This window comes from Neomonachus schauinslandi, chromosome 7 (assembly GCF_002201575.2).
Source record: "Neomonachus schauinslandi chromosome 7, ASM220157v2, whole genome shotgun sequence".
Classification (NCBI taxonomy): domain Eukaryota; kingdom Metazoa; phylum Chordata; class Mammalia; order Carnivora; family Phocidae; genus Neomonachus; species Neomonachus schauinslandi.
The window spans coordinates 73,700,845-73,712,928 of record NC_058409.1 but is presented as its reverse complement, the minus strand read 5'-3'; the positions used below and the strand labels follow the sequence as shown (position 1 = coordinate 73,712,928).

At 33.7% G+C, this 12,084-nt stretch overlaps 1 protein-coding gene across 1 annotated transcript in view; it reads left to right on the top strand.

The window, feature by feature from the left end:
* CHD1 (chromodomain helicase DNA binding protein 1) overlaps positions 1–12,084 on the top strand; it is a 70,070-nt gene that overhangs the window by 52,073 nt on the left and 5,913 nt on the right. Inside the window, exons 26-33 of the mRNA XM_044916666.1 lie at positions 442–580; positions 805–955; positions 2,112–2,234; positions 3,046–3,174; positions 3,633–3,896; positions 4,261–4,401; positions 8,925–9,103; positions 11,641–11,737. Coding sequence (XP_044772601.1) covers positions 442–580; positions 805–955; positions 2,112–2,234; positions 3,046–3,174; positions 3,633–3,896; positions 4,261–4,401; positions 8,925–9,103; positions 11,641–11,737 — 1,223 coding nt within the window. The remainder of the gene's footprint in view (positions 1–441; positions 581–804; positions 956–2,111; positions 2,235–3,045; positions 3,175–3,632; positions 3,897–4,260; positions 4,402–8,924; positions 9,104–11,640; positions 11,738–12,084) is intronic.

The following is a 12,084-nucleotide window of genomic DNA, read 5'->3' as shown; positions in this document are numbered from 1 at the left end:
ATAGTGTACATATGTGATATTGGCTTTGGGCATAGTTACTTCATTATGCTTATTTTGTAATTTACCTAAATGAAAATATTTAGTTAAGATTTAGTAATAAGGTATACTGAAAAAAATTATACTAGGCCACTTATTTAGAAGGTGACAGTATTAATAGATGTATCTTGTGCAATTGAGAAAACAATTATGGAAATGCTTTCAATGAAATGCTTTCTTTGAATCCACATCTGCTATATTATAATCTCTGTAGTATGTACTGAAAAATCTTGTAGTGAAATTTAAGGTTTGCCAGCAAGTGCCACCCCCCAATAATAGAAAGAAGTAATACTTATAAATATAGCTAAATAAGTGATGCTTATTAATGTAAATAATAGTGTATCTTGCTTTGTATTTTGTAGAATTGTATATTTCATATTTTTTTATGTCTTGAAAAAAATTAAGGTGGTAGACTTGGAAAAGTGAAGGGTCCAACATTCCGAATATCAGGTGTACAGGTGAATGCCAAGCTTGTCATCTCCCATGAAGAAGAATTAATACCATTGCACAAATCCATTCCGTCAGATCCCGAAGAAAGAAAACAGTGAGTTGTTCACTTTATTCATTGTAAATTATTTCTTGTTATTCAATAATTTGGGTATGTATGTTATAAAAATGTCTTATGTCATTGGCTACTTTGAATGAAATGTTTTTAAAAATAAAATAAGGCATAGTATTTTGAAGTTCCAATAACTTAAATATATTCTTCAAAATTAATTTTTAATATGGCAGTTAAAAACTTGACCATGGTTATTAACTTTGATACAGGTATACTATCCCATGCCACACAAAAGCAGCTCATTTTGATATAGACTGGGGCAAAGAAGATGATTCCAATTTGTTAATTGGTATCTACGAATACGGATATGGAAGCTGGGAAATGATTAAAATGGATCCTGACCTCAGTTTAACACACAAGGTACTTAAATATTTCTTGTTTCCGTTGACTACTGATGTTGAATTAGATTTTTGCTTTTTAAATTATGTTAGAAATAGGGGCGCCTGGGTGGCTCAGTTGGTTGAGCGACTGCCTTCAGCTCAGGTCATGATCCTGGAGTCCCGGGATTGAGTCCCGCATCGGGCTCCCTGCTTGGCGGGGAGTCTGCTTCTCCCTCTGACTCTCCCCCCTCTCATATGTTTGCTCTCTCTCATTCTCTCTCTCAAATAAGTAAATAAAATCTTTAAAAAAAAAAAAATTTTAATTATGTTAGAAATAAACTTGATTGATAGGAAACCAAGGCTCTAACTAGCTGTATGACCTTGGCTTCTTGGTTTTCATGAGGGGTTGAATTTAAATGATCTCTGAAATTTTGCTTTACCTCTGAAATTGTATTTTTATTATTAAGGCATAGATGTATTCTTCTTTATATTACTAGGCTTAAAGTAAAATTCTCATTCTGTCATATTATTCAAGAGCAAAATAAATTTTTTTTTTTATTATCAAACAATGTTTAGGGGTTTTAGTGATTTGATACTACCACAGCTAAAATCATTTCTTTGCCTAGACTGGAAAACACTGGAAACATTGCCTTATTATCATTTAAGTTATCTTTTTATGTTTTACTTCTTCACAGTCACTTTTGATATTGGTGTTGTGTCATTTGCTACCTCTGAAGCCAAACTTGACTGTAAAAATTTCTTCAGAGTGCATGCTTTGGGTCACCTAAATAGCTGATACATTGTACCTAAGGAATTTTTATATACTTTATATATACTGTTATTGAGAGAGGAAAGAAATCTAAAAATACTGTAATGTTTAATAACACTGGATGCTAAATACACTTGTATATTTGAAAGAAATTTTTAGTCTCACACTTTGTATTATTATTTTGAATGAAAGGATTTTTTTTTCAAGTATTTATTTAGAACTCATTCCCAGGCAAATGAAATCTTTGCTGTGGTGTAGTATAAAAAAAATGTATTTTGCATTCTTAGTTGTTTATTCCTACAAATTTTAACAGTTGTAACTTGCCAGTAAATTATATGTATTTCTTTAAATGAGTAAGCCTTTTATAGGCAATAAATTTCTCATATTATTTATTAAAGACAACCTGAAAAAATTAATTTCTTTCCAGATTCTTCCTGATGATCCTGATAAAAAACCACAAGCAAAGCAGTTGCAGACACGTGCAGACTACCTCATCAAATTACTTAGTAGAGATCTTGCAAAAAAAGAAGCTCAGAGACTTTCTGGTGTAGTAAGTTAAAATTTAGATGCTTAAAGAGCGATTTACTTTTCAGTAAGATAAATTTAGTTTACTGATAGCCCTAGACATCTGAGGCTAATATGACCTTATAAGTGTATTTTTCTGTAATTTGGTAACTTTAATTGCATATTGTGATATTTTGCCTTAAGTTATCTTTGCATTCCTGTTAAAACTGGTAAGTCCTTTCTTTCAGAGGTGGGATCCTGTTTTTTTTTTTTTTTCCTAGTGTTTGGATAGGTACTGGGGCATCTTGTTTAGAATGGTATACTTTTTAAGGGGTCAAGCCTTTATTACTGTTTTATTTGGTGTTGGAGAGCTGAAGGTACAGCATAAAGATCACTGAGCTTATTTATTAGGGAGGGGCCAAAAAAGTAGGAAAAATACACTGAAGAAGAGGTGATTAGAAACTAACAGCCTTTAACCATTTGCATTATAACCACAATGTCAGTAACTGTGTACCAATAAAAATATTTCTAATGCTATCTCTGATAGGATCAAATTTAGTTCAGATAATAGTAATTTAGGAAGGTGAAAAACCTTCCTTCTGTTTCTTTCAACCTCCACTTTTCTCTAATCCTTTTTGAAAAGATAGTTATAGTTAGTATCTATTATACATAATATGTACTTGATTCATTAAGTTATATCACTTTTGTTGACTTTCTAAGATTGGTGTAGCTTACTACTGTTAGACTAAGGATTGGGTAGGAATATGTGTTCTTTTAGCTTTTTAGATTTAGTATTTAAGAAATTTTTTTTTGACTGAATCTGTGGAGTTGGTTAGAATAAAAATAATTATTTTTAGGGAGGGTCAAAGAGGAGAAAAGCAAGAGCTAAGAAGAATAAAGCAATGAAGTCTATAAAAGTGAAAGAAGAAATAAAGAGTGATTCTTCGCCCCTGCCTTCAGAGAAATCCGATGAAGATGATGATAAGGTAAGAATGTGTTTTAGAAAAACAGACTTTGTATTAGAAAGGGACATAGCATGTTTTAGTATACTTGACATTTAAAATTTGAACTAAGACCTGAAATTTTACTTTTAGGTACTTGAAGTTCCTTTTTTGTAGTTCATTACATAGTCTCACGTATGGAACATAATTTTACTCATCTAATGAATATCACTAAGAGGAATATAGAGCAAAGGTCCTTCCTTTTCAAACATTTGCCATTTAAATGAGGTTCTGTTTCCATTAATTTTATTTTGAATTTTGAATGGGACTGGCTTCCTTTAGTTTTTATAGGAAGGTGAACATTGCATGTATCATTATTAATGGGATTCTGGGTTATTTCTTTCTGAATCCACATACATGCATTCCGTAGTCATGCAAAGAAAAGAAATTAGTCTTTGTCAAGATTTGGTTAGTAATACATTGGCCATACTTGCACTTTTCAGGATGAGATCACTTCTGTGAAACATCCAAATAAAAAAATTAAAACAGAAAGAGACAGTGAAGAAAGACCTGAGCCAGATGTTTTTATAAAGAAGGAATCAGAAGAAAAGAGGGAAGCAAAAGAAAAAGAGAATAAAAGAGAACTTAAGAGGGAGATAAAAGAAAAAGAGGATAAGAAAGATATAAAGGAAAAAGATTTTAAAGAGAAAAGAGAAAACAAAGTAAAAGAAGCTATACAGAAAGAAAAAGACATAAAGGAAGAAAAGGTATGCAAATCGTAATGTAAAACTTAGAAAGTGACACAATCAGCATATTTACATTTTAGGAAAATAAATTGCCTGTCAGCCCAAATTAGCCTGAATAACTGAGTTCTTTAAAAATACATGTGGGTATCTAGAAAAGGAGAAAAATAGGTTTGAATCTTTTTTTTTTTTTTTTTTTTGAATGCTTTACATATAGGGTAACATTACAGAGTAGATTTATTTTTGGTTTCCCAGAAAGATAAAATAGAGTATGGAATGTGAACAAACTATTGTAGAATAAAGTGAGATATTAATTGTTTTCTGGAAGTTTTAATCATTTCACCTTTGTTTTTGTTGGCTTTTGTTTTTATTTTCTCTTTTTCTTTAGTTGAGCGAATCCAAGTCTGATAGCAAGGAAAGATCCAAGAAATCTTCAGTGTCAGATGCTCCAGTTCATATCACCGCAAGTGGTGAACCAGTTCCCATATCTGAAGAATCTGAAGAGCTAGATCAGAAGACATTCAGCATTGTAAGTAGTAGACTTGCTGGTTATTAGTAAGAATTCATACAATATTTTATGTTAATTGGAAGTTTTATCTTTTGGAGCTTTTTAATTTAGAAGTGTATTTGAATTGGGTAGTATTGCAGTTCAGATTGATAAAGGCAATAAATTTAAATTTTGTAAGTTATCTTAAATTTAGAATTAACTTGGAAAAACTTTTTAATAAATTAAAGACTTTAAGGAGAGGCATTTAGGGAATACTTGGAGCAAACTTTTTTCCCTTCAGCTTTAGAATTGTCAACTACTCTGTTCCTGAACCTTTTATCTTTGTAACATCGCTTCTTATCTACGGTGAAGAACTAGCTTTTTTTCCCAATCTTTTGTAGACCAGTATTCTTAGAAAGTACAATAAAAACAAATAGTGAAAATATTTCATTAGAAAAGTGAAAATAAGGAAAAAAATGCAAAATGTAAGCCCCGTTATGTTATTAGATTCAGTAGACATAAAATTTCACTGTCAAATTGATACAAAGGTTTCTAAAATTTCTGTACCTATTCCCCCTTGTGGACTAGTACAGGTTCATAGGCCACTTTAAGTAACACTGGTCTTACATACTGTCATGCTTTTATGTTCATCAAAGTCAGGGAGGATCTATCTTGGCCTCTTTCCAAATGAGTTATTTACTGGATATAATCAGGAACCCAAAATAGTCTCAACTGAAATTAATTGTGATAAATATTTTGAGAAAAACTTTATAGTGAGGTTGCAGTGTGGGAAAGCAGTTATGTGTAGCAATTGAATGTACTGGCTCTGGAGCCAGAGTGCTGCTGTTAGGATAGTCAGTATGATGACCAGAAGAGTTGATACATGGAAAGTTTTCAGCTAGTGCTTTGCTCAAAAAATTGGTAGTGGTTGGGGTGGATGTTCTTATTGAATATAGACATGCCAGCAGATCGATTGATAAAGGACTAAAAAATCCAGATACAGAGCAAAATCAGGAAGGAGTAGTAATGTTACTAGAGAAAAAAGACTGAATGATATGAGACAGGTACAAATTATCCTTCAGTAAGAGATACGTTATTATTGGTAGCACCTAAAGGGAAAATTTATAGTCTGATATAAATGTATCTTATTTATATACAGTTACAGTGTGCACAAATATATGTAAATATATATTCATATAAGATATTTCCTCTTTGGGGCGCCTGAGTGGCTCAGTTGGTTAAACTTCCGACTCTTGATTTGGCTCAGGTCATGATCCCTCTTATACATGCGAGTACGCATGCTCTCTCTCTCTAAAAAGATAAAATCTTTAAAAAAAAAAAGAATATTTCCTCTTTAGGATCTCTAGAATCTGCATCTTTTTGCTGTTTGGGTGTAATCTTAAGTCAGTTTTATTGCTAATATTAATCAAATGCTATACTTGAAAGATGGAAATTTTCACTTCTAAAATCATGTTTTTGTTTTACCTCTTACACCATTCTTGATGCCCAGGTTACCTGCTTGTCTCATTTTCTTCTACTCTGTACCCTAACTAGAGAATGTTGATCAATGAACCCATTTATTCATTCCTGCTAATTCTTTGGCATGCCCTAATATAGCTTCAAATATTTTTCATGCTCTTTAAGTGTAGTAGTTCCTTAACACAGTTTTACTCTCCTCCTCACTTTGGCTGTTTACATCCCTCCAATCCCTAAGAATGCTGGGGACAGTCAGAATAAGCTACTCTTGTTCCTGTCTTCCATCTTACTTGAACATATCTCTGGACTTTCATCTTTATCTCTTCAGGTTTACATGCTGATTCCTTAGCATCTTTTTAAGGTTAACCTTTCTGTTTGTGACCTGGTTCTTAATCTAGCCTCTCTATCCATTTTCTGTTGATTTTTTTTCTTTTAAAAGCCTCTCTATTGGGTGGGAATAAGGAGGTGGTGGTGTGCTTTTGCTTTTCTGAAGTGACGACTGAACTCTTTTGAACTGCTTTCCTTACTCTGTCTGTTCATTACTGAGAGGTGAAATTGTACCTCTTGCCACCTTTCTTTGCCTACATTTCCTCCTTAGCCTTCTGCCTTGTTCATATAACTGCTGAAATGGAAGACTTCCTGTTGTACCCAGTGCACGAGTTTCTTCTCCATTAACTTTCATGATAGATCTTAAAATCACTTGTATTATGGAAATGAAGAATGGAATAGTTTTAAACATGGACTCTGGAGCCAGACTTTCTGAGCTTGCATGATTAGGATTTTACTGCTATATAAATTTTATTTGGGACTAGCTCTGACTGTTAAACTCAGTGGCCTTTTCTTGGTCTTCATTTTCCTTCCTTCACATCTTTGCCTAATTTGACACCTTTTGATTTTGTGTCTTATTGATTTGTCTCCTAAATTTCATTTTATAATTTAACAGTTAAGAAAGAGTACAACCTTTGAGATCAGACCTGGGTTTGACAGATGTCATTTCACTCTAAGCTTCAGTTTCTTCGATAAAATAGTGTTGCATAGATCTACTACCAGAATCAAATGAGGTGCCTTTACACAACACATAGCTTCTGATACCTAATAAGTGCTTTATAAATATTTGTTATCATTGCTCCAATTCCCAACTTCAGGCCTTGGCCTTAACATAGATTTTAGTCATGAATTCCTCTTTTTTTCTTTACCGCTATCAGTCATTGAGCAAATCATATTGGCACTCCCATACTACTTGAAGCTACAGCCATCTCTGCCCTCGATTATTTCAATAGCTTCATAGCTGTTTTTCACTGCTCCCCACTCTTCTTGTGCTTATACCCTTTTCGTTCCTCAGTGCATACTCCACACAGCAACCAGAGTGATAATGACTGTTACAGAGAGGGTCAAGTCACCCCCTCTTTTTTTTTTCACTTCAAATCCTTGAGTGGCTTTCCCTCGCTCAGGATGAAAGATTCATGATAATAGGCTAAAAGATACTGCACCTGGTTTATTACTTCATCTCTTGCTACCTCCCTCACTCAGTAGGTTCCAGCCACGCTGGCATTTATACTATGCCTTTGAACATACAAGTTTTAGAACATAGGTACTTGTTCGTCCCTCTGCTCAAAAGTGGCTTACTCCCTCATTTTCTGTAGATATATGCTCAAACATCACTCTTCTCTGAAGTCTTATGTGAAGGAGGAATCTCTCTCCTTTTTCTTGCTTTATTTTTCTTTATCACAGTTTTCACCATCCAACACGCTGCATCTTGTTTCTTTATTGGCTCTTTTCTCCTAGTAGAGTACAGGTTCCGCAAAGGCAAATCTCTTGTATTTACTGCTCTGTTTCCTGGGTCTGGGACAATGCTGAGAACATGGTATGCACTCAAATTATATACATTTTATGAATCATTTTCTAGCAGAATAGAAACTACCAAAATCAAGCAAGAAGCAGGAAATGTAGAGAACAGATAGGAGTACTGCTAAAAATTAGAAAGGAAAAGATTTTCCCCTTTTAAAAAAAGACATCAGGCCTGGCTGAGTTCTAATAACTAAAAAGCATGTAATTCTAATATTATTTAAATTATTCCTGACAGAAGATGGATAACTTCCAAGTGATTTGGACAAATAGGTCAGTAAAACAGAATAAAATACTCAGAAACGATTCCATACATATATAGACACTTAATAAGACTGGCCCTTCCACAGCAGTGATAGGATTTCTTCTTTAAATAAATGGTGTTGGATCAGCTAAATATATTGTCTGTAGTTGATCATCCTTAACATTCCTGGAACTAACCCAACTTTGCTACTTGAGGATATAATTACCGTTCATTTTAAATTTGTTTTGCATTTGGATACATAAATAAAATTTATGTATAGTTTGCTTTTTTAGTAATATTCTTAATTTAGTTTTGGCTTAAGGTTATAGTGTTTATTGCACATGTTGGACTTTAACTGAATCATACAGTTTTTGATACATCATCCTTTTATTGGCATGCCAGTGATATGTAGGCCAAGGAAAAGGTTGGCTCCTATCACGCATCCCCAATTCCCTGACCAACCAAAATATAAGAGCAAAATTCATTAGCTACTTTCTTTTTCTTACTTTCCAAAGGTTTAGAAGAATAGACAGTTTATACTTATAGCTATATTGGTTTTAATAGCTTTGCCAGCATATTTTATTTTATGAAGATCCTTATTTTTTTTTTTTACATTTTACTCTATATTAGAGTGATTCTAGGATACTAAGTTGTGTTCTGAGATATATTATTTTTTAACATTCTGTGTTTAAGACTGCTTAATGATGTGTTACAGGGTGTAAAATAACCATTTTTACAGAAGGTAAATAAACCCAAAGCTTTTACATACAGAAAGATTGAATTTAAATGATAATGGAAAACCTTACTTTCTGAAGAAAATCTGAGAGGAAAAACCCTGATATTTAAGACCTGTGAGGCAAGCTTTAATGCTTTTTTAGCATCAAACAGTGCTGTATTTACTCATATCGATATCATTTGAAGGAAGTAGATCTTTGTTGAGTTTTTATTTTTAATACATGTTCTTATTTTCCATACATGTTCTTATTTTCCCATTTTAAAGTGTAAAGAAAGGATGAGGCCTGTCAAAGCAGCTTTGAAACAACTTGATAGGCCTGAAAAAGGCCTTTCAGAAAGAGAACAACTGGAGCATACTAGACAGTGTTTAATAAAAATTGGAGACCATATCACAGAATGTCTGAAAGAGTATACAAATCCTGAACAAATCAAGCAGTGGAGAAAGTAAGTGATGTACTTTTCAGGAAATGTTAAATTTGTAATTATGTAACCATCTATTTGTGTCTTATATTTCAATTTATTTTTCTTATTCTGAAGTTTAGGTAACAAAATAATGTTTAAAGAGGTAATCTGAGGGTGATTGTTTTCATTTTTTTCCTTTAACTTTAAAGCTTTTATTTGTGAATGATTGCTTAATTTTACATCATGATAAACTACAGGTGGCACCTCTTCCTTTAAATACAGTATAGTGAAGGGGTGCCTGGGGGGTTAAGCATCTGACTTCAGCCCAGGTCATGATCCCAGAATCCTGGGATTGAGCCCTGCATTGGGCTCCATGCTCAGTGGGGACTCTGCTTGTCTCTCTCCCTGTGCCTCTCTGCCTGCCTGTGCTCGCATGTGCTTTCTCTCTTTCTCTCTCTCAAATAATTACAGTCTTAAAAAAAAAAAAAAGTGAAACCTGTTTCATTAAAATTCAGGTTGCATTTTATTTTTAGAAATTTCTAGTTTGCCAAATTTTTCTTAGTAATAACTTCAGAATTTGCAGCACCAAACAAATAAATTTATTGCTACATGAATTTAGCAATTCATCTTCCAGGTGTAAGTATACAGCCTTGTAAAAATTAATATTCTCAGGCAGTGTAAAATGCAGATTTTTATCTTCCCCTTTGCTTTAGAAGCAGCAGCAACACAGTTGGTCTTAAAATTGTAAATCTGAGCTGCTATAATATTACACAAATCACTTAATGACTACCAGACCGAGATCGGTGTTAAGTCAAGCTACTAGACAAGTTAGGAATACTGCAAAATGACCACAGCCAGTCATATCAGTTTATTAGCCTGCTGATTTCCTTGCTCTAGGCAGTGCAGCTACACATCAAAGCAAAAAACTGTAATAATGACATATTTCTGAAGGACTGATGATTACACTAAAGATTCTATCCTTGTCCCCTTTCTCCTTAAAATCAACCATGACCCATGTTAGAGGAGACAGGAAGTTGATTATGATCGCTAGGCTTTTGAAAACAAATGAAACTGAGCTATCATGTCTGAAGACACTGAAGCCATGCATGGACAATAATAATAGCCTGAAGTTAATGTGCTTATAATGCCATGGAATGATTCCTGGAGTTGGCATCAGAAGACATGCTTGGTCCCCATCTTGGCTAATTATTGGCTTTGTGACCTTGAACAGTTACAGAATATCTCTGAGCCCACTAGTAATCATCCACAAAATAACATCATCTGTACTTAAAACCCTTTATAAACTATATATAAGGGACTGTATATTTTTCAATTGAATGATAACGATAAGGTATAGTAGGAGGGGCACCTGGTGGCTCAGTTAATTAAGCATCTGACTCTGGATTTTGGCTCAGGTTGTGATCTCAGGGTCCTGGGATCAAGCCCTCTCCCTCTGCCCATCCCCCTGCTCACTCTCTCTGTCTGAAATAAATAAATCTTTAAAAAAAGATGATAAGAGGAAGGAGAGGAAATAATCCTAAAGTACTATATTGTCTAGCTTAATCTTTTATTTATAGCTGAAATACATATACTGGAGTTTTAATGCTTTCTTTAGATACTGTAAAACAGAATTCTTTTTTTTTTTTTTTTTTTTGAAGATTATATTTATTTATTTGAGAGAGAGAATGAGAGACAGAGAGCATGAGAGGGAGGAGGGTCAGAGGGAGAAGCAGACTCCCTGCCGAGCAGGGAGCCTGATGCGGGACTCGATCCAGGGACTCCAGGATCATGACCTGAGCCGAAGGCAGTCGCTTAACCAACTGAGCCACCCAGGCGCCCTGTAAAACAGAATTCTATACATCTCAAGCTCTTTCAACTCATATCATGTCCCTCAAACTACAGAACCATAGAACAGGGATACAGTGAAGATCAATTTTATAGATATATATAGATATATATATATATTAGGCTTAAATGGAAATATAGCCACATTTTCTTTTTATATTCAAGGTCCAGAGTTAAAGTTTCTCTGTTCATGGCTCCCATACAGTTGCTCTTTAACACATTCTTTAGGACCCTTCTTAAACAAACTTAATCCACATTATCTAATGGTATCTTTAGTCGGACTACTACCATAGCTTGTTTCTTTTATACTAATATAAATCATAATGTGAGTCCCTTCCTGATTTGTAAGTTTACAGTTTTTTGGTTTCAAATTAGGATGGATTACTATTTTCACTCTAAAAGATTATAAAATGAGGGGATTTTGGAGAGAAGTAAAACTTAGTATTTAGTCTCATTTGGAGTCTTATCCATATGGGGGCACCTGGCTGGCTCCATCATTGGAGCATACAACTCTTGATCTTAGGGTTGTGAGTTCAGTGTTGGGTGAGGAGATTACTTAAAAAAAAAAAAAAAAAAGATTGGAGTCTTAGCCATATAAAGTTTTTAAAAATACTAGAAATAATGTCCTTAGACTTTGTTCCATAGAAGACTGTGTGTTTCTATCTAGAGGTTAGGGGGTTCCATGAAAAATCTAAATATTTTCCACCAGACTAATTTACCTGTTCTTCTTCTAGAAACCTGTGGATTTTTGTATCTAAGTTTACGGAGTTTGATGCAAGAAAATTACACAAATTATATAAACATGCTATTAAAAAACGGCAGGAATCTCAGGTAAATTAATGCATCATATTTTTTTCCTTTATGTTACTAAAACTGAGACATACCTCCTTATAGAAGAATTCAATTAATAAATGTAGAAGGAATGAAGGAAATATAAAATCACTGTTAGAGCACAATAAAAGTTGTTACAGGTAGGATCTTCTGAAGGAAGCTAAAATTGGTGGGCATGAAAACAAGATATGGCATAACTAAGAGTATCTCCTCCAAGATGTTTAATAACCACCTTAAACATTTGATCAAAGTTAACATCATAAACCCTCATTACATGCACTAGGAAAGGTACATCACTTTTATGGAATTCTTGGCAAAAATATGCATACCCTTAGTTTGATCATGAG